This window comes from Eschrichtius robustus, chromosome 3 (genome assembly GCF_028021215.1).
Source record: "Eschrichtius robustus isolate mEscRob2 chromosome 3, mEscRob2.pri, whole genome shotgun sequence".
Taxonomy (NCBI): domain Eukaryota; kingdom Metazoa; phylum Chordata; class Mammalia; order Artiodactyla; family Eschrichtiidae; genus Eschrichtius; species Eschrichtius robustus.
Genome location: NC_090826.1, coordinates 95,890,304 through 95,912,722, shown reverse-complemented (window position 1 = coordinate 95,912,722; position 22,419 = coordinate 95,890,304). Strand labels below are relative to the sequence as shown.

Here is a 22,419-nt window from a genome sequence, read left to right as displayed (position 1 = left end):
TGGGGTGTGATGTGGCGATATGCATGATTTATAAATTGAAATCTTGGTAAACTATATCATCCCTGAGGAATTAATTGAACAGAGGGCTATATATACTCTTTACTCTTTTAGAAGATTAGCTCTCTCTCAGATGGGATGTGTTCTTTATTTAGCCTACTGATGTACGTACTGTTTGAAGGATATTTATATATATGCAGATAAATAACATATATACTACGTGTAAAACGCTTATCCCTTTATGTCTGATGCAGAATTTTGGATTTAAGAGTATACTTCAGCTTTTTGGTCTTGTTGAAAAACTGTCTTCTCAAGTAGAACTGCCCTTAGCTGTTTTTGGCAAGAAGATTTTAGTGCACAAAGAAGTTTAAAGGAGGCAGAAAAAGAAAGTCATGTGTTGGACTAAACTCACTTGAGTGCCATCCAAGTTTTCCACTTTGGAGAGCAGATGTTCAAATGCCCCAGAGGAGGAGGGTGGAGACAGAAAATGAGGTGTGAGAAAATATGTGACTCATGAGGAGAGCATATTTTTCCAAGAAGAGGGAAAGGGCCTGGCTTCTCAGCCCCCAACCTCACAAACTCCAAGCACGGTGCCTCTCTCCACCAGCAGCAGGCCCAGGCACAGCGGGACATGCACACATTTGCAAGCAAGGCCTGAGGCTCAAACTCCATCCCCGGGAATCAGTCTCATTCCTGACTCACTGGCTACATCCAGGACATCTTGGGCACGGTGCCCTCCATGCTAAGAATGAGCAGCGTTCCCTAGGGGCTATTATAGTATTCCATGGGCTGAGCTAGAGCTTTCTTAAGAATTGCTATCAACTAAAACTCCTTTGGAGGAGTTAGAATTTCTGTGAAGGAGGGAGACAGAAGCTACAGACAGGTCGGAGGAAGTGTCCCGGGTAAGTGACAATCGTAGGGCATCTTTCTGATGCCCCCTGTTGGCCTTGCACAGCTAAAATTAACCCCACACGCTCTCATAGCCTTTAGCCCCGTAGACACTGGACAAAATCCACCTTGCTGGACTTTTTGGATCGCTCAACTTGTGCTTATGGATCCAAAGCCACGTGATCTGGTACTGACGTGCAGTACAGCTTCTTCCCCTGAGAAGAACTGGTTTTGAGACAATGAATTGAACTCCAAATTTTATAATACCATACTTCAAATTTCTATGTTGTTTATGTGTATCATGACTAGATAGTATCCTCAGGGAAACAAAACAGATTTACTTTTAATGTTTGGTATGCATGTTCTTTTCAGGCCAAATTGTGCTGGGTGCACTTTCTCACAGGGCAGCTCTCAGACAGGCAGGCAGAGGGATAGCTGCGTTGAGGATGACATGCACCCTCCTTCATTCCAGGCTCTGACGTAAGAAATCTCACATTTCAGTTTTACCAGTCCTCTCACTATCGCCATTTGCAGTATACTAAAAGTTTATGGGATTTTATGCACCTTTTTTAGGAAGCAAAAAATGGAGAAAAAAGGCCACAGAGGAATCAACCGTGGAAGGTTTCCTGTTGCCATGCAAGACAAGGCACGGCACCCAGACTCACTTCTCGGTAAGTTGAGGGGTCTGGGGCCAGTTGTCATGATCCCTTTCCTTGGGGTCCACTCACTGCCAGCAGACCATCTGCCACGTCAAATAGCTTCACTTAGACTAGGGTGCTGCCCGTTGGTTATTATTCTTATTGTTGTTGTTGCAAAATGTAAAGAATTAATAATGAATTGATTCAAATGAGATGTGGTCAAGCAGGGTGAAAATGCCCACACCTGTCTCTGCCTGGAGTCACAGGGCTCCGTGACTCAGTCACGAGGCGGCCTCAGTTCTGCATGGCAGCCCCCCAGCATGACCCGTGATCTGCACCTGGGGAGCTTACCCGCCACGGGAGAGTTGCTGCTGACTCGTTCATACACATTTCATAGGAGCGAAGAAAGTTAGAGTGGGGAGCAGACCCAGAGAGCACCAGTGCATGGGATCCAATGATTTTTTAGTCATAGGGGCCCTTCTCCAAAGACAATTTAAGCAGAAAAACATCCCCTGGCAGGACTGCCCTGGGTGAGGAAGAGTTGGAGTTGAGGCCTGCTGGCTTAGGCAGCTCCTGAGAAGAAAATCAGCGCCCGAACCTAATCCACCCAGTTTATACAGCAGGAAGCTGGGGGCCAGAGAGCTAACCAGGCTTGCTTTTTTCCTTCAACTCAGTATTCTTCCTGTTATGTCACATTTAGTTCTATTTCTTCTCTGTAGATGACACGTTTTCTAATAATAATAGTAGGTTTAATTGATCGAACACTTACTGTATACCAGACACCAGAACAGAGTAGAGATTTTCAAAGTGTGGTCAGAGGGCCCCTGGGGGCCGTGAGGTCCTCTCTTTTCTGTGCAAGAACAATATTGCAACAGACTGAATGGAGATACAGCTATAAAGTCCAGCTGCCTTCTGTTAAGCTAGATGTTTTAGAAATTTGCCAAAACGTAAAACACTGCCACTTTTCTCACTGATTTGTTTTCAAAAATAGCTATTTTTCATAAAAAATGTTATTTTGTGAACATGAAGTAGATTATTACTGTTTTTAAATGACAAAGTATTTTTTAAATGCTTCAGTTTAAAATTCTAAAAAAAAAAAAAAAGCTTTGAGACTGCCCATTCAGTCTTAGGAAAATCTGAATGATTCTACACAGCAAAAATGACTTGAAATTTATAAATACCTCTCTACCAATCCACATTCAGTTGACTGAATGTTGTATGACAGCTCTTCTCTAGTGCAAGGGGAGGGTGGATTTTTACTACAGGTATAAAAAATTTCATATATTATGATATATGATAAAAACTATAATAAGCAAAAAGCTCTTTAGGGGTCTCAATTTTAAGAGTGTAAGTAAGAGCATTCTGAAATTAAAGAACTGAGAACGGTTGACATATAGTATACATCACTTGACTATCATAATACCCCTGTAAGGTAGGAATTATTATCTTTATTTTATAGATAAGTAAATGGAGGCTTGGAGAAATCAAGTGACTTGCCAGGGTCAAAGAGCCTGGTGTGTTATCTATTGCTGTGTAATGATGTATCCCAAACCTTAATGGCTCAAAACAACAAACATTTGCTATCTCATAGTTTCTGCAGGTCAGGAATTTGGGAGCCATTTAGCTGGGTGGTTCAGGTTCAAGGTCTCTCATGAAGCTGCAGTCAAGATGTTGGCCAATACTGCCATCATCTGAAGGCTTGACTAGGGCTAGAGAATCTGTTTCCAAGATTGTTCACACACATGGCCACTGGCAGGAGGTCTCAGTTCCTCACCATTGTGGGCCAAAAGGCTGCTTGAGTGTCATTAGGACAGGGCAGCCAGCTTCCCCCAGGCAAGTGATCCAAGAGAAAGACTGAGATGGAAGTTTCAATGTCTCTTATGACCTAATTTTGGAAGTTATACACCATCGTTACCACTTTATTCTATTTGTTAGAAGCAAGTCACTAAATTGTGAGTTGTCACAATCAAGGAGATAGGAATTAGGCTCTATCCTTTGAAAATCACGTTAAAGAATTTGTGGATATACTGTCAACCAACATAGCCAATAAGTGGCAGAGCCAGGCTGCAAATCAGGCCTATCTGAACCCATGTCCTTTCTCCTGTACAACACAACCTTCCCAGGGTGTAGCTCCTTCTTCCTCTATTTGTAATTTCCTTGACTTCTGGATTAGAAGGCATTCAATGACTATTGACTGAGATTTGGGAAAGAAAACATCCTTCCCAGAGCTCATTCCATTTGTGATTTACACTTTGGAAGATAATGTTACAACTGAGTGCAATCATGAGTGAAGCAAGGCAGGTAGCATTGGCAGAAGCTTTGGCGCCAAGCCTCGTCTCTCCTAGAGCTAAGGCGTTGCTTGGACACCCAAGTGTGATGTGCTCACCTGCCGGGCCCATGCTCCCACACTCTGGCCTAACCTGGAGAACTCCACTGCCCACAGCCTGCCGAATAAGACCCAGACCTGCACCGGACACACACGCTCTCTACTGCTAGCCTCTCTGTGGTACTGATGAGGGCAAAGCTATGATTCAAGTTCCCATATGGACTTACGAACGTGATGTGAGGAAAACCATCTTTCCAATTGCCTGGATGACAAAACACAAGCTCTTGGCCACCGCAGGGTCTAAGAAGAGAATGTGGATGTATCAGGGCTAATCTGGAAAAATAACTACAAATGCAAGATCGTCTGATAATTCAATGGACGAAATTCTCACAGATCCATCCATTCAGAGGACCTTTACTAAACACCTACATGTGCTAGGCAAATCTTAAGACTTTCCTATCAGAACTGTTACCTATCAAAATATCTCTCAGTTGTCATAAGGGGAGTCCAAATGTCACCCCTAGGCTGGCAACCCCCCTTGGTAAATTTCCCCTTGGGGAAATTGAACACTCTGGGGCCTAATGCATACCTTGCACGATCAGGGCTCTACTCTCCAGAGCATATTTTAGGACTATAATAAAAAAACCTCACACTTCCTTTGTGTAACTTGGGCTTTTTCAGGTTCTGATACAGGACTCAGCTGCTATTCTGCTTCTGGGACTGGACTGCAGAGTAATAAATGTGAGAACTGCAGCACTAAGATTCATAACTCCCAGAGAGTCTGTGGTAAAGCATCATCTAAAGGTGAGAGTGACTGGGCCGCCTCAGAAAACAAGGCATAAATGGGGACAGCTGTTGCTCCCAGGCAATGAGTTGTATTTTTAATCTTTTCTTTTTAGAATTTCATTACATATTCAACACCCCGGGACAGAATTTCTTTAATCATAGCAAAAGAAGTGCCTTTGCCCAGCTCCGCTATTTAAATGAAAATAAAAATTCTTCACCTTGTAAGTACCTCTCCTGCAAGATCCCATCTTTGTACACAACCTAATCTCCCTGCATGGGAGACCCATATCATACCAGCCACTGCTTCCATATGGGGAGCCCCTGCCCTGTCTAGTCTGCTGCCAGGTCTCCAGCACTCATCTGACACTTCCACATCCAGCCTGACACCTGGATGGCAAGAGGCTGGGCTGGGACTGGGAGATACGCAATCCTAGCAATAAAGGACTTTGAAAGTTACTAAGTGCTATACCAGTGTAAGTTGGTAACAAGTCATAAATATTTGCTGAACAAGTAACTGACTGAATAACTGTCACTATTATTGTTATTATTCAGAAGTGGCAAAAGCTTTAGATCTATCCCCACTAAAATTCAGCACATAAATAGACTATTTTACACTCCTTAAACATCATATTGCTAATTTCAATGCAAAATTTTGCTGTCTTTGGAAATAACTAAAATCCCACAAACATTTATTTATGAAGATGAATAAAACATGGCTCCTTCCTCCCAAGGAGTTTACAACCTATTGAGAGAAAGGAACTCCTACCCAAATAAGGAAAGTTCATGGAAAAATGTGATAAGAGCTAGGAGCACAGAGTGTGCTAAGGGAACACAAAGGAGGGAAGGGAACACCCTTGTCTTGCTTCTGAACGACAGCTGTATCTGGTTCTGTGACATCCTTTCCTCATGGGTGAGTTCATACCTTCAGAGCGCTTTCTCTCCATCACTGGGGACAGGGCACCAGAGAGAATGTTTCTGATCTTTTACAACTGCCAATGTCCAAGACTAAAGAATGGTGTTTATCTGGCTGCCCTCAGCTATGTCTCCCCTACTTACCCCCAGCTGCCAGATCCTCCAGTTGGATGTGTTCTGTTGAGACGACAGTCCCTAAGACTCTGCAGAGGCAACAGGCAGATTTCTTTACTATCGCCTTGGTTTTGGGGTCTACAGCCCATGAGACCTCTTATTCCAACATACGAATGAAGAAAGCAACTGAGTCACTTGAAATGTGATCTTGAACTCCATTAGTAAACATATAGTGGCCAAGAGGATAGAAGTCCCAGGGAAGCATCTTTTGCTCAGTGTTAGACAAGAACCTCCAGAGCGGACAGAAAATGGAGCGGGCTATTGCAGGAGGTCGTGAGTCCCACCTGTAGACTGAGAGACAATGTACTTTGTCAGGATGTTGTAATCTGTAGACTGTGAGAACTGGACCAGATGACCCTATGACCCTTTCCAACTCTGAATTTCTATGTTTCAAATAAAATCCACAACTATATTTGGAGGTGACCAAGGGGTTAAGACTGAACTCCTTAGTGCCTCTGTTCGTCATGACTTAAGTCTGGGTGGGTACAGCATGACTAAATCTGGACTTTCTGACTTCTGCCCTGCCTTCCGTGTCTCTCCCTGTTCCTTTGTCAAATGGGACCCTCCTGAGGGGGAGTGAAGCCAAGCTACTAGAGACCAGTGGATATGACAGGAGAATGAAGGAGAAAGAGGGGAAGATAGAGAAGAGAGGAGGAGAGGCAAGAGAAGGGGGAGAAGAGAGCCTCAGCGACAGAGAAGGCAGATTTGTTGGCTACTGACTTTCTTCTCTTCCTTCCCCTGGCGTTCTTCTTGTCTTCCATGGTGACATTTATCTTCTTCTCTGTTTAGTCTCTATTTTCTGGAATTGTCTTAGTAACATAATTTAGTTTCTGACTCCTAGAATCCTTGCTCCTGTAGTGGAGAGGACTTCAGAAATCCATTCAGTTCAAACTCTTGGAAAATATTATCCCTCCATTTGCCAGATGAAGAAGTTGAGCCCGTAGACATGCCCAGGTCACACAGCTAGCACCAAGGGAACCTAGAGTCCTGGTCTCTTGTCTGCTAATAAAACTCCTTTTAAATGTTGAATATCTTTTCTTGAATTCAGAATACTCGATGGCTATTTTCCATGTTCCCTAGTTTTATTTACTTAGTAAAATTTTATGAAAGATTTCATTCATACAGAAAAGTTCAGGAAATGATACCCATATATCCACCATTTGGGGATCATTTTTGATGCTCTGAATCTGATCACAGCTAACATTTTTCAGCTCATTCAAAACCAAAATGGATCTGTTTCCAGAGTGCAAATTCAAAATCCTCTTATGATGAATGTGAACTCATACCAGGAAAGTAAGTATGATTAACAAAATGGCTACCCAATGTTTGGATGCATGCAATGTGCTTAGTGCATTAGATCACCTGCCCAAGATCACCTAGATCATACGTAGTAGAGCCAGGATTCAAACCTAAGTCTGGCTAATATTTCAATCATTCAGTTATTCATTCAACAAATATTTGAGTGTAAATAGCAGGACACTGCGCAGGTGCTGAGGACACAGTGACGAAGTCAACTTCTGTCCCTGCCCTTACTTTTTTGGTAGAGGAAAAGGGGGCATACAGAGTGCTATTACCTAATTTGGGGGTTTAGGGAAGCTGAGTTCCAAAGGATAAGTATGAATGAACTAGCAAGGGGATGGAGGAGTAAGACTGAAGAACATGCCAGTCTAAGAGAGCCTTCTGGTGTGGAAAAGCCCTTGGCAAGTTCAGGAACAATGTAGCTGGAGCCTAAAAGAGGGAGAGGCAGTGGGGGAAAGATGGGGCGGTGAGATGAGCAGGGCCAGGCTGTGCAGGGGCTTGTTGGCTGCAGGAAGGATTTCAGACTCTTAGGTATAATGGGAAGCCAATGAGATCTTTTAACCAGAGTGTTTTTTAAAGTTTTCCAGTGTTTTAAAAATCACTCTAACTACTAAGGGAGAGGGAATGGATTAGAGGAGTCAAGGATTGGAGCACAGAGGCCAAGTAAGAGGCTAGTACAGTAATCCAGGTGGAATGATGGCAGCTTGGCCAAGGGTGGTAGAAATGGAAAGAGAGAAGTCTAGTATTCAAGAGCTACTTAGGAGGCAGAAGCGACAGTGTAGCTGAGTGACCGGAGCTCAGGCTGTGTGCAGTTACACTCACTCAGTCTGAACCCCACTACCCACTACCATAGTGCAGTGCAGTGTGTATGAATGTAGCCACTGGGGAGTTCTTGGGTTTGTGTCTTGGTTGTGTGTCCTTGGGCAGAGGGTGCACAAACTCCTCGCCCTCTACACACACACACACACACACGCACACACACAGCCACTACTGAACCACAGAGTTGAGGATGGCACTTTATACAAGTATCAATGTGCTTTTGCCTTTTTTACAGTTCAGACCTTGCTACACCCTCACCCCATTCCCACTCCTGCAGGATTTCTGAAAGCACATCCTCAAGCAACTTTACCGGTATCGAAGAAACGGAATCTGAGGTGAGGACTTAGAAAAAAACACTCTAGAATCTTTGCAGCTTGTAAGTTTGGTCTTGATGACCACAAAACTGATGGCTTTTAAATTATTACAGTATGAGAGCATCAGAAAATGCTCTGCTAAAACAACTTGTGCTCAGCACTAACATAAAGACAGCCTGAGCAGCCACATGGTTTGTATTATTCCTAAATTGGTTCCAAGGGAAATTTCCTGGAGAAAATGTTTTGTGGGTGGTGCCTCAGCTACAGGATTCCCCGGCGCAGACCTGAAGGCATGCCGCTCACAAGTTTGTTCCAGGGACACTGGGGTTAGAGCCATCAGTAGATTCCTATTTTCAATCAGGTTACTTTCAAATGCTGCCACAGCATGTGCTGCATCCCTGGGTGCCCTCTCAGTGGTTATGGCCCCTAAATCTCCTTCAATGCCCCTCCCGCCAAGAGCTTTTCTTCTTTGTCACGGATCTCTTTTTCCACAGCAGGGAAACAGCCCAGCAGGTTGCTGACTTCACCCTCTGATTCATGCTCATCAGTCACGTGTTGGTCTTTTTTCTGTCCGTTTCACTACAAAATATATTCCATCTCAGACTGGTTTCCTAGGAAACCAAGCCTCAAAACCAGAAATGGACTGGGTGGAAAACAGAATACTCCAAAAATTCCACTTTGCAATGTTCAATAATGAGGGAACCCAATTAACAGAAGCAGTAGTAAATTTATGTAACTAAAATGTGTGGACTTTTCCTCTGTAGATTTTAAACTCGTCTTTGGATCATGCCCTAAGGACAGCAACCATTTTGAAACAAACTACTGATCAAATGATTAGAACTATTGCAGAAGATCTTGCCAAAGTACAGAGATGGAGGAATAGACTGAAATACTAGTTTGACTCAAGGCAACCAAGGATTAAAAAAAAATGCAGAGAAAACTTGGTCTTCACCCCAAAAGTATTTTACTTATTACACAACTTATGAAGATGACTTTCTAGAGAAAACACCAAAGCTGCAAGAAATGGGGGACACAATGTGCTAAAATGAAACAAAAAATGGACCTCTGATTCTTAAAAATCAAAATCAACACATATTTGCTTAAAAATAAATCTCTGTTATTCCTAACTCATAATAAAAGAAATCAAAATAATGAAATATACTTTTACCTATTAGTGTGGCAAAAACTAAAGTTTGAAAGGAAGTAAAAATGTGCTTCAGAGATAGGAAATCGTTTCAGTTAGGAGCAACAACGAAAAAAGTCTTTTTCAGGGTCTTGATACCAGAATCTGTAACTGCTCATTCTACCGAGGGTGGAGTGGGGTAGGGAATCAGCTTATACTAGGAATTTATGTGTGATGACCTCTTATGTCTTCAAATCCAGTAAGAAATTTAGGAAACAAAGGGTCTCTCCAACTCTAAGTCTAAAATGTATGTGAAATTCGAGGCCTAAAATGTAGGCCTCAAAGGATCTCCTATCAGTGTGATACGGCAGAGTGATCACTGAGGTGTGCAGTGATTGAATGGATGGACCAATGTTTGCTGTCATCACACTCTTAGTTCCATTTGTCACAGGGCATTGGATTACTATGAATCTCTGTTCCACACATGTACCAACCCTGGACAGATAGTTACCAAGGCATACAAAGATCTCAGATAAAATGCAGACACCAAAAAATTAACCCTCTCACTGGCAATGTACTGTTCTCATGCTCAGTCTCAAAGAGAGCTGTCTGTTAGACTGGTGGTTGCCAAGGGGCAGGGGGTTGGGGAAGGGATGGAGTGGGAGGTTGAGGTTAGCAGACGTAAGCTTTTACACATAGAATGGATAAACAACAAGGTTCTACTGCATAGCGCAGAGAACTATATTCACTATCCTATGATAAACCATAATGGAAAAGAATACATTAAAAAAAAGCATACATATGTATAACTGAATCACTTTGCTGTACAGCAGTAATTAACACAACATTGTAAATCAACTATACTTCAATTAAAAAAAAACAAAGAGAGCTGTTTATTACTGGCACCTTTCCTCTCCACATAGCCATGTCATCCAGGTTAAATTATATAACCTCTCTGTGCCTTTTGTTTTTCTCAGCTTTAAAATGGAGATGATAATAGTGCCTATCCTCATAGGATTAAATGAGAAGACTGAATGAGGTAATATGAACACTTAAAAACAGTGCCTCACATATAAAGCACAAAGTAAGCATTTGCACATTATTATTTTGTTATCATTACTTAGTAAAATAGCAAGTTCTAAAATTAATATATCAAAAACAGAAACTTTCCTATATATAAAAAAATCCAGGTCTTCCCTGGTGGCACAGTGGTTAGGAATCTGCCTGCCAATGCAGGGAACACGGGTTCGAGCCCTGGTCCAGGAAGATCCCACATGCCACGGAGCAACTGAGCCCGCGAGCCACAACTACTGAGCCTGCACGCCTAGAGCCCATGCTCCGCAACAAGAGAAGCCACCGCAATGACAAGCTGCAACAAAGAGTAGCCCCCGCTCGCCGCAACTAAAAAGAAAGTCCGCACGCAGCAACGAAGACACAACGCGGCCAAAAAAATAAATTAAAAGAAATCTGTTTGAAAAGCATAATAGAAGATCCAATTCACATGGAACCATGAAAAATATTATGGCGATATGCAGTATCTCTATAAAGAAAATAATGATTCTTAAGCTCATATTTTCCCTAAATTAACCTATAAATTTACTGTAAACCTAATGAAAATATCAAAATAACTTTTGGTATTAACAAAATGAGACTAAAGTTCATTTTTAAAAAATGTAATACCCAGGGAATTTCTGAAAAATAATGGTAATTTTGGTATGGGTGGAATAGAGATTATGTCCACATATTAACACACCATGAATCAAAATAGGGAATAAACTGGGAGTCTGGGACTGACATATACACACAACTATATATAAAATAGATAACTAATAAGGACCTACTGTATAGCACAGGGAACTCTACTCAAAAGCCTGTAATGACTTATATGGGAAGAGAATGGTATATGTATAAATGATTCACTGCTGCACACCTGAAACTAATACAACTTTGTACATCAACTATATTCCAATAAAAATTTAAAAAAATAAAATAGAGAAAAAGAGATACAAACTGTAAGTAAATAAAACAGAATCCAGAAATAGACCAAAATACAAACTTAGTTTATGAGAAAGGTAGTATTTCAGTTCAGTTGGGGAAAGGGATTACCCAATAAAATTTGGTATAGTATCTATTTAGAAAGAAATAAGGATGGATCTCTGTTAAATACTGTATCAGTCAGGGTTCACGGAAGGAACAGAAACTCCTCTAGATATTTCAAGAAGTGTTTTAACATAGAGAATTAAGTCCTTAAAAATCATGGAAAAAGCTGTAGGGGCAGAAACTAGGGGCCATATTTTTAGACTCAAGGTCATATCACCATCTGATCCAGAGAACAGGAAGCTAGTGCCACCAGTTGCCACCAGCACTGCCTCATACCCATGAAGCAGGTGACAGACACTAAAATGTGGAGTCTGGTTGCTACAGACAACTCCTGTCGGCAGGAACTTGCTTGTCCATTGGCAAAGCTGCAGCAGATGGCCTCTGCCTCCTTTCTAACTTCAAAACTTGACCAAATGCAAGTCGTTGGCGGAATCTAACCTGTTCAGAACCCCTTACCTTTGAGTCTGCAAAACTTCCTTTTTAGCTTTCATCCCCTGTGGTATGGAATGGGGAGGCATGGGACATAATGCCAAGTGCTAAGAGACAATATCTAGCATACATTCTCATACTAAAACCAATTCCAGATGGATAAAAGAGTTACCTGTAAAAAATAAACCTATCAAAATGCTCTAGAAGATCGACGGGTGAATTTACAATCTCGGGTGCAAAGATATTTCTAAGTACAACATAAATTTGCAAGCCACACAGGAAAAGTGATGGATTGATCTACATAAAAATTTTTTTTTTTAGTATTTATTTATTTAATTTATTTATTTATTTGGCTCCATCGGGTCTTAGTTGTGGCACACGGGATCTTTAGTTGCTGCGTGCGGGGTCTTTTTAGTTGTGGTGTGGGGGATCTTTTAGTTGCGGCATGCCAACCCTTAGCTGCAGCATGGCAGCATGTAGGATCTAGTTCCCTGACCAGGGATCGAACCCAGGCCCCCTGCATTGAGAGCGTGGAGTCTTAGCCCCTGGACCACCAGGGAAGTCCCTACATAAAAATTTTAAATGGTGATATCTATCAGTATTTTAAATGCACAAATACTTTAGACAGCTATGTCCTCGCTAGAAATTTATATTATAGAAATATTTGTGTAAGTTTGCACAGGTATGTACCCAAACAATGCAGCATTATTTGTAAGAGCAGAACTCTGAAGATGAGTGATATATAAATTACAGTCCACTGTATGATAGAACACTATGAGGCCAGGTAAAAGGAGAGATTTGAAATGAAGATGTTCCCTTTGCGTAACACATGTGCACACATATCCTTACATTATCCAACCGTATACAAAGATTACATTATTATTTTTTTAGGTCAAAGGGAGTTATCTTGGTGGGAAGATTATGATGCATTCTTTTTCTTCTTTGTAACTCTCTGACTTAGAACTTTAAAATTTCCCGATTTCCCCTTCCTCCCCGCCAAAAAACAGAGATAATTTTTGTAAGTATATATTTATTTTCTCTTAGAATGTTCATGATTATTTTTGTTTGCTAATTTAAACATACATTATTCAGAATTATACAAAACTGTGTTCTTCAGAAGTATCTAGCAACAGTATATGCTGTGAAATCATTCTGTTCCTATTAATGACTAAATTACTTTACATATAAAAGAAGTTATGAATTTCAGTTGAAAGAAAAACTGCACTTATAGGAAATCATTCTATCATACATACAAGTTCACAGTTTTTACTTTTACAACCTTTTCATTTAAAATCATTCTTTCCCAAAACACTATACTTCAGCATTAGACAGATAAGTATCTAATAAGTAATTAGTATGTACATAGGTGGCTGTGAAAAATTACCCACAACTGTAATATATTCTGTTCCAAAGCTGAAAATATTTCCTTTTAGAAAGCATTTTAACATTTCTTCTCATCATCTACAAAGCAGCAACAATATTTAAATTAAAAATGGCAAATCCAATGATATGCAATCATAAACAGTCCCTTAATATACCTGAAAAGTCATTATTCCTTAAAATATTTACATTTTTAAAATTACATGTCAGCCACAATGTCTTGATCTACTTTAGTTGATCAAATTAATAAGAATCTCCAAATCCCTCCCCTGCTAAAATGCTATTCATCTTTAATAAAGGAGACTTTATCCTTGGGTTTATTCAGCATCTTTATATCATCCAACAGCTTTTTGGGTGTTAAAATATGCGTGGAACCTGGTAGAGGAAAAGAGAAATTTTCAGAGGCCAGCAGTTAAATCAATTTTCCTTGGCTAATTATATTGTCCTGTCCTTCAAATATGCAAAGTGCAGTAGCTTGGGGCAACTTAACAAAATTTCTATAGGATGCCTTCCTGAAATCTGCCTAAACTACAGTATTTCAATCCTTCCTCTTCATTGAGCACACTCAGTAACCCTTCAAAAACACTGCCCACTCCTAGTGCTTTGTCCACTTTGTGCTACATATTGATAAACTGAAGACCAAAACTGGAGGTTAGTCTGTCCTCCTGACAAAACAGCAACAGGCACTGTGAGTTCAGTCACAGAGCACTGTTAAGCAGTGCCGCAGATCAAGGCTTGGTGTATAAACGCGGCACCTCCACGAGTCAGGAAAGTTTCGGTATCAGTGGCTTTGACTGAAATTCTTAAAACTAAATTCCATACAGGCCTGGCCAATGTCAGGTCCACAGCCAGAAAAAATTTCAAAATATTTCTGTAGTAGAAATGTATGTTTCAAAAATTATTTAATCATGAGGGCAAGAAAAGGATAGGATGTTATATTTTAAAGGATATATTCTTTATGTAATATTTAGAATATTATAAAGAATATATAATATGTAATATATAATACATTATATAATATATATTATAAAGAATATTATAAAGAATATAATATTTCTGAAGCTCATTCTCTCAAAATCAGAATTTTAATAAAAAAAAAATCAAAGAAGTCAACCAGGAAAAAACTCTGGTACATCAGATAAAACACACTATGATTTAAAAAATATTTTTTTGCACTCAACAATTTAGTTCTAAATGTAAATTACAAGATAAAGTTTTACATATATATTTTTGCATTTAGAGTTTGTTTTAAAAAAACAGAAAAGAGGAAAACACAAGTCTTACCAATAATAACTTCACAGGATTTATGTGCCTGAGATACTTCATAAGCACAACGCATTTCAGAATATGTAATTCCTCCGATTACAAAAATAATCAGCTTAGACCCATTTTTTCGATCCTCTAAATAATTAGCTCTGGGTTTCTGCCGAGCACTAAAAAATAAACACAAACATGTTAAAAATATTTCCAAAGCCATACTGCTTGCAGTCTTTTAAAAGAGCCCAACTCAAGCAAACTCAAATTTGGCACCAACTGCATTGATTTTAAGGAAATGACTTAGCTATGGTATGACTGGAGCACCAAGGGCCAGGCAGGACAGCCCGACTTTAAGTTCAATTTTGATCTACAGAGTTTGAACAAATGACTCATAATCTAGCTCAGCACTTTTACCTATAAAATACAGCTAAGGCCCTGTCTTATTTATTTCAGATAAAGACATAGTATACCTGAAAAGTCTATGACTTCCTGAAGTTAAAAAAAGGGGGGGGGGTGGCATTGAAACAATAGGGTTTTAAAGACATAGAGGGGGTTGGGGAGGCACAGGTGCTGCTTTGGAGCTGACGTGGTACCAGAACGCCCCTTGCTGGAACTCTACTAGTAAAGTATGATTATAGGAGATATCGAACACATATCTGCACTCCTGTGTTCACTGCAGTATTATTCACAATAGTCAAGATACAAAAACAACCTAAATGTCCATCAATGAACAAATGGATAAAGAAAATGGTATATATGTACAGTGGAATATTATTCAGGCTTAAAAAAGAAGCAAATTCTTCCATTTGCAACAACAGGAATGAACCTGAAGGATATTATGCTAAGTGAAATAGGCCAGACTCAGAAAGACTGCATGATCTCACTTATATGTGGAATCTAAAATAGTCAAACTGCTCTTTGATCTCGGCGGCAGAAGCGAGATGATGAAGGGAACGTCATCATTTGGAAGGCGTCGGAATAAGACGCACATGTTGTGCTGCCGCCGTGACTCTACGGCCTACCACCTTCAGAAGTCGACCTGTGGCAAATGTGGCTACCCTGCCAAGCGGAAGAGAAAGTATAACTGGAGTGCTAAAGCTAAAAGACGAAGTACCACCCGGACTGGTCAAATGAGGCACCTAAAAATTGTATACCGCAGATTCAGGCATGGGTTCCGTGAAGGAAAAACACCTAAGTCCAAGAGGGCAGCTGTTGCAGCAACCAGTTCATCTTAAGGACTTCAATGACTAGTCGTGCAATAAATGTTCTGGTTTTAAATAAAAAAATAAAATAAAAAAGCCAAATTGATAGAAGTGGAGGATACAATGTTGGTTGCCAGGGAATGGGTGGAGAGGAAGAAGAGGCAATGTTGTTCAAAGGGCACAAAGTTTCAACTATGCAAGATGAGTAAGTTCTAGAGATCTAGTGTACAGCATGGTGACTATAGTTAACAAAACTGTACTGTATATTTGAAATATGCTAAGAGGATAGATCTTAAGTCTTTATGCCACAAAAGAAAGAAAAGAAAAAAAAAGGAAAAAAAGAAAATGGTAATTATGGATATATTAACTAGTTTGTGGTGATTTCCCAATGTATATGTATCAAAACATCAAGTTGTATACCTTAAAAATATACATTATGAAGTCAATTGTAACTCAATAATGCTGTTAAAAAAAAAGAGGGCTTCCCTGGTGGCGCAGTGGTTGGGAGTCTGCCTGCCAGTGCAGGGGACACGGGTTCGGGCCCTGGTCTGGGAGGATCCCACGTGCCGCGGAGCGACTAGGCCCGTGAGCCACAGTTGCTGAGCCTGCGCGTCTGGAGCCTGTGCTCCGCAGCGGGAGAGGCCGCGACAGTGAGAGGCCTGCGCACCGCGATGAGGAGTGGCCCCCGCTTGCCGCAACTGGGGAAAGCCCTCGCACAGAAGCGAAGACCCAACACGGCCATAAATAAATAAATAAATAAATAAAATTAAAAAAAAAATATTGTTGACCAAAAAATTAATAGAAAAAAAAAAAAAAAAAAAGAGAGCCACCTGAGTTTCAACTCTGATTCTGCTTCTTTTTAATTCCCTATGATTTTTAGCAAGTTACTCAACCTCTCTCTAAACCTAAAAGGTTGTTTTCAAGATTAAATGAAATAATGTACAGAATACACTAAGTATGGAATCTGGTACTAGGAAAGCACTAAACAAATAGAACTACAATTTCTACTACCTCCCCCCTTAGATTGCTCTAGATCTGTGCACTGGCCAAGATAGCAGCCACTAGCCACATGAGGCTATTTAAATTTAAATTAAGCAAAAATTCAGCTTCTCAGTCATGATATGTGGCTAGTGGTTATCATATAGGACAGTGCAGATATAGGACATTTCCATCACTGCAAGAAAGTTGTATTGCGTAGCACTGCCCTAGGTCATAGAAATCACTATTTTTGTTCCCATACTCCACTGGTAAAAATTCTGAGCTTTTATTTGAAAAGTAAATAAATATTTAAAAATAAACACATACATCTATTAAAAATATATATTAGTTTATAAATTATATATGTGTATTAGTATATACTAATAAAGCTTAATTTGTCCTTTTTCTAGTGTAAAAATAATACCCAATAGATCATCTTATTACCCACTTTGGAAACCATATACTAGATGACCTCTAAGACCCTGCAATGTAGGATATCACGGTAAACTTTTTTTAAAAATAAATTCATTTATTTATTTTTGGCTGCACTGGGTCTTTGTTGCTGCGCGCGGGCTTTCTCCAGTTGCGGCGAGCGGGGGCTACTCTTCATTGCGGTGCATGGGCTTCTCATTGCGGTGGCTTCTCTTGTTGTGAAGCACAGGCTGTAGGCGCACGGGCTTCAGTAGTTGTGGCTCGCGGGCTCTAGAGCGCGGGCTCAGTAGTTGTGGTGCATGGGCTTAGCTGCTCCATGGGATGTGGGATCTTCCCAGACCAGGGCTTGAACCTGTGTCCCCTGCATTGGCAGGCGGATTCTTTTTTTAAAAATAAATTTATTTATTTATTTATTTATTGGCTGCATTGGATCTTTGTTGCTGTGTGCGAGCTTTCTCTAGTTGCAGCGAGCGGGGGCTACTCTTTGTTGCGGTGCGCAGGCTTCTCATTGCGGTGGCTTCTCTTTGTTGTGGAGCACAGGCTCTAGGCATGCGGGCTGCAGTAGTTGTGGCACGTGGGCTCAGTAGCTCCACGGCATGTGGGATCTTCCAGGACCAGGGTTCAAACCTGTGTCCCCTGAATTGGCAGGCAGATTCTTAACCACTGTGCCACCAAGGAAGTCCCGGCAGGCGGATTCTTAACCAGTGTGCCACCAGGGAAGTCCACGGTAAACTTTTAATAATGTTCTCAGTCTAGCCTTTTGGATGGTAATTTCCATCTGCCATCTTAAGGAATGACAAGGTAGTAAACAACAGAAATAGTAAAGAGACTTAGTAGCTGGTTTTGAAAGATGAAACAGGAACAAGATACACTCTTGGTTCCCATACAAAATAAATCAAGGATATACTAAAAGTACAACCTTGGTTTAAAAACTTTCCAAAGAGAGTGAAATAAAGTAAGAAAGCAAAAGAAAAGGAAGTAATATTGCTCAAAATGATTATGTGATTGTAACGATTTTTAAATTTCTGAATAGCAATTTTAGGACAATAGGATTACATTTAATTTGTTTCACATAAATGTGTAAGACACTGTGCTAGTGTTTTACACTCTGAAAGACACATAAATAATGATTAAATCCCTGTATCCTGAAAAATCTCACTCTAGAAAGCACCTAGAAGCATTGGTTAAAATAAGAGCAAACATCTTTTTAAAAGCATAGCTGAAAATAAACAAGTAAGAGCAATCTTCAAGGGCCAGCAGCAGTAAAAAGGAGACTGAAAACTAGAGTGGTAAACTGAGTTGAGGCTTGCTCTGCCTTATAGTGTTAGTCTAATCTTAGCAAACAAGGGGTCTGGGTGTTTCCCTGTTTAATGAACACAGAAGACAAAGTCTTGGATATTGTGCAAGGTAGAGATGGGGAGGTGACACCCCTGCATAAGGTCAGGACACCCTCAAAAGCAAGGGGAGATGACAAAGAAGCTTCTCGCCTGATAATTCAACACAGGCCTGTCTCGTGAGAGCTCTAATTTACACTACCTTCATAGGCTGGGGAACCCCAACTGAGAAATTAACACAGAAAAGAAAAAAGTCTCTAACCTTGGCAGAAGCAAATGCAAAACCTCTCTGAAGGTACCCACTCTCAACCCTGGCTACTGAAATAAGCTCAGAATCCAAAATTATGAAGCACACGAGGAAATAAGCAAGCATAAGTGTCTACAGAAATGACAAGCAGTAAAATTAGACCCCAAAGAATGTCAGATGTTGAATTTAGTAAAAAATAGTCTAAAATTAAGTATGTTGAAAATGATAAATGATAATAAAGTAGAACAGAAAGCATGACAAAATAAGAACAAAGAAGTCCAAGCATATTTGAAAAAGAAACAAGGAGAACTTCTAAAATAAAGGAAAAGTAAAGTCAATGAACATAGAAGCTCAAAAAATATATACATATATATAGTTTACTCAGCAGATTAGGCACAAATTTAAGAAAGAACTAAAGAATTGAAAACTAGATGCAAAGAAAAATTTCCAAAATGAAACACAAAAAGTAAAAGAATATTAAAACTTGAGAGATTACAAGGCATGAAGATAAAATGAGATGTTTGAATAAAACCAAGACTGCAGAAGTGGCAATATTTGAAGAATTTATGAAAGATATGAAACCTCAGATTATAGGAAACACACTGAATCCCAAGGAAAGAAATAAAAATAAACCCTCAGGTAGACACAGCATAGGGAATGTACAGAATACCAAAGACAAAAAGCACCAGAGAGAAAAGGCAAATTACCTATAAAAGTACGACAAAACTGTCAGAAAACACCCCATCCCCATACACACACCTTTCCAAGAGCTAAAATGGAAACCAAGAAACAGGAGAATAACATTTCAAAGTGTTGAGTGAAAATTACCATGAGCCTAGAAATTAAAAGCTATCATGTAAGAACAATGACAAAATGAAGACATTTTCAGACAGACAAAACCACAGAGACCCTACCACCAATAGACCCACACTGAAGAAACTACTAAAGGCTATATTTCAGAAAAGAAAACAAATGAGCCCAAAAAATGGGATGCAAGGGACTCCCCTGGTGGTGCAGTGGTTAAGAATCCGCTTGCCAATGCAGGGGACACAGGTTCGATCCCTGGTCCGGGAAGATCCCACATGCCACGGAGCAACTAAGCCTGTGCGCCACAACTACTGAGCCTGCGCTCTAGAGCCCACGAGCCACAACTACTGAGCCCACGTGCCACAACTAGTGAAGCCCACGCACCTAGAGCCCATGCTCCACAACAAGAGAAGCCACTGCAATGAGAAGCCTGCGCACCACAACAAAGAGTAGACCCCGCTCGCTGCAACTCCTGCGCGCAGCAACAAAGACCCAACGTAGCCAAAAATAAAATAAAATAAATTAATGATAAAAAAAAGGGATGAAAGCAGAAGTGATGTGCAATATAACTGGTTAGTATGCACACACAACTAAAAAAATAATAATGCTCATCATTAATTTGGGAAATAAAAAAGATATAAGGTGAAAACAATAAAGAATTAAGAGAACATTTAAAGGGTGCGTAGTTTGAATTAAGTTGTTCTAAAGTTCTGTATTGTTCATGAGAAGGGCAAAGATACTAATCTCAGACTTTGTTGAGTCAAAGAAGTGTACTAAAATTCTAAGGATAATAGCTACAAAAGTACAAAAAGGCTATATAACTTCCAAGCCAGGAGAAAAGGGAAAAATAAAACTAAAGAAAAAGTCCTCAGACCAAGAGAATCACCCTAGAGAAATACTCAAACACGTAAATGTACAAGAATGCTCATTGCATGTTGTTTGTAATGGTGCCAGTTTTGACACAGCCTAAATTTCCATTGTGTGGAAAATACATGAATAAACTGTGATACTCACATAAGAATACACCAACCAGCAGTGAAAATTTATGCATGTTATCAATTTAGGATAAATTTCACAAACAATGTTGAGGGAAATTTAAAAAGGAAGTTGCAGGAGGACACATACAAGATGACACCATGTATATTAAGATTAAAAACACAGTCAAAGGCAACTTGTCATGGTGGAATAAGATGGTCAGAAGATTGCCCTCCAAGAAAACAAGTATAAACCTGGATAAAATTGTTGGGGGGAAAACCAGTTCAGGTCACTTGGAAATCAACTACGGGCAAACAGCAAATTGAGAAGCATTTACTCTTAAAAAATATGCTAGCATATTGGTAAGAATGGTGATAGTGACTACATGACCTTCTAGCCTGAGGCTGCACCCAACCTGCACTGTTCTTCCAACTCAGTCAGCAAAAACTATAGCTTTACTGACCTGAGGCTGGCTGAGAGAACCACCAACTTTACTGCCTGAGGTGGAAGACTTGACTCAAGGTAGGGAGCAAAGGGAGTACAAAATCCTGCAGCTTTGCTAGTTAAAAACGGCAGACCTGGTTTAGAACAGGAAGACCTGCAGCTCTGGTAGCACAACATCTTGGTCCCAGTATGGGATAGGTGGCACATCAGCCAGAAATTTAATGGGGAAATCCTGAATGTACGAAAGCCAAAGAAGACAAAGACAAACTCTCCCCACATCCTTAGCTGACTGCCAAATTATGCCTGTGCCAGGACAAGCCAGAGAAAGCCCAGGGGAAGAATAGGAAAAAAAAGAAAGGGGGGTGGTGGTGGGGGGAAGACTCAAGAACTGACTCTGACTTGTAATGTAGCTCTTAACCCACACTCGGATTGATCAGCAGATGATGGAAGGCATGAGGTGTCTAAACACAACCTCTGCCCAGATAACTGGCCGACCTCTAAACTATTCAGACACAGGGCAACCACTAGGAACCAAGCAAAAAAATTCAATTTAAAATTAAAAACCCCTGCAATGACATCAGTGGCTAAACTGCAGGGGGCAGTGATCCCACAGCTTAAGTCCATACAAGTTACTAAAACAAAAAACAATTTAGAGTTGCTACAGTACAGTATCTAAAAGATCTAACTTTCAACCAAAAATTAGTAGATATGTAAGAAAACAGTAAAGTGTGACCCACACGTTGGAGAAAAGCCATCAATAGAAACTGACCCTGAGTGAATCCAGATGTTGCATTAGCAGACTTCGAAGACTCTATTATAAATATGATCAAATAATTTAAAAAAAACATGCTAATACTATGTTAATCAATGGGGAATTTCAAAAGAGAAATGGAAACTAAAAAAGAAGCAAATGGAAATTCAAAATGTGAAAAGCACAATAACTGAAATGAAAAATTCACTAGATGGGCTCAATAGCAGATTTGAGATGTCAGAAGAAAGAATCAAAGAATTGAAGATGGATCAATAGATATTAGCATATCTGAAGAACAGAAAGAAAAAAGGTGGAAGAAAGGTAAACAGAGCCTCAGTGACCCATGAGACAAAGCCAAACTTTCCAACACATGAGTAATGGAGTTTCAAAAGAAGAAGGAGAGAGAAACAGGCAGAAAAAAAATTTGAAGAAACAGCAACTGAAAACTTCCCAAAATTGGATGAAAAATATTAACTTGTAGATCCAAGAAAACTCAACTACCCCAGGTAGAATAAACACAAAAAGAACTCCGCCTAGACACATCATAGTTAAACTGCTAAAAGCCAAAGACCAAGAGAAAAATCCTGCAAAACACAACTCTATAATTTAGAATACCAGATATATGTAGAAAATGTATAAAGATACACAGGTGAATGGTAAACACCAAATTCAGGATAGTGAAGAAAGGGAGAATAATAAAAATCAGAGTGATATATAGGAAGCTTGAACTGTATTTATAATGATTCATTTGTTAAGCTGGGCACTGAGTATAGGGTATGCATTATAATATTGTCTACAGCTTTCTGA

At 40.0% G+C, this 22,419-nt stretch overlaps 2 protein-coding genes and 1 pseudogene across 2 annotated transcripts in view; 2 read left to right on the top strand and 1 right to left on the bottom strand.

The window, feature by feature from the left end:
- Positions 1-9,310, top strand: part of AKNAD1 (AKNA domain containing 1) — a 33,518-nt gene extending 24,208 nt beyond the window's left edge. Inside the window, exons 8-13 of the mRNA XM_068540424.1 lie at positions 1,459-1,556; positions 4,531-4,653; positions 4,749-4,856; positions 6,933-7,014; positions 8,075-8,174; positions 8,918-9,310. Coding sequence (XP_068396525.1) covers positions 1,459-1,556; positions 4,531-4,653; positions 4,749-4,856; positions 6,933-7,014; positions 8,075-8,174; positions 8,918-9,049 — 643 coding nt within the window. The 3' untranslated portion in view covers positions 9,050-9,310. The remainder of the gene's footprint in view (positions 1-1,458; positions 1,557-4,530; positions 4,654-4,748; positions 4,857-6,932; positions 7,015-8,074; positions 8,175-8,917) is intronic.
- Positions 9,311-12,818: 3,508 nt separating this feature from the next.
- The window catches only part of STXBP3 (syntaxin binding protein 3), a 53,361-nt gene continuing 43,760 nt past the window's right edge, over positions 12,819-22,419 (bottom strand). The window contains exons 18-19 of the mRNA XM_068540420.1: positions 14,470-14,618; positions 12,819-13,560 (exon numbers count right to left, since the gene is read on the bottom strand). Coding sequence (XP_068396521.1) covers positions 13,466-13,560; positions 14,470-14,618 — 244 coding nt within the window. The 3' untranslated portion in view covers positions 12,819-13,465. The remainder of the gene's footprint in view (positions 13,561-14,469; positions 14,619-22,419) is intronic.
- Positions 15,384-15,677, top strand: LOC137762461 (large ribosomal subunit protein eL37 pseudogene; annotated as a pseudogene).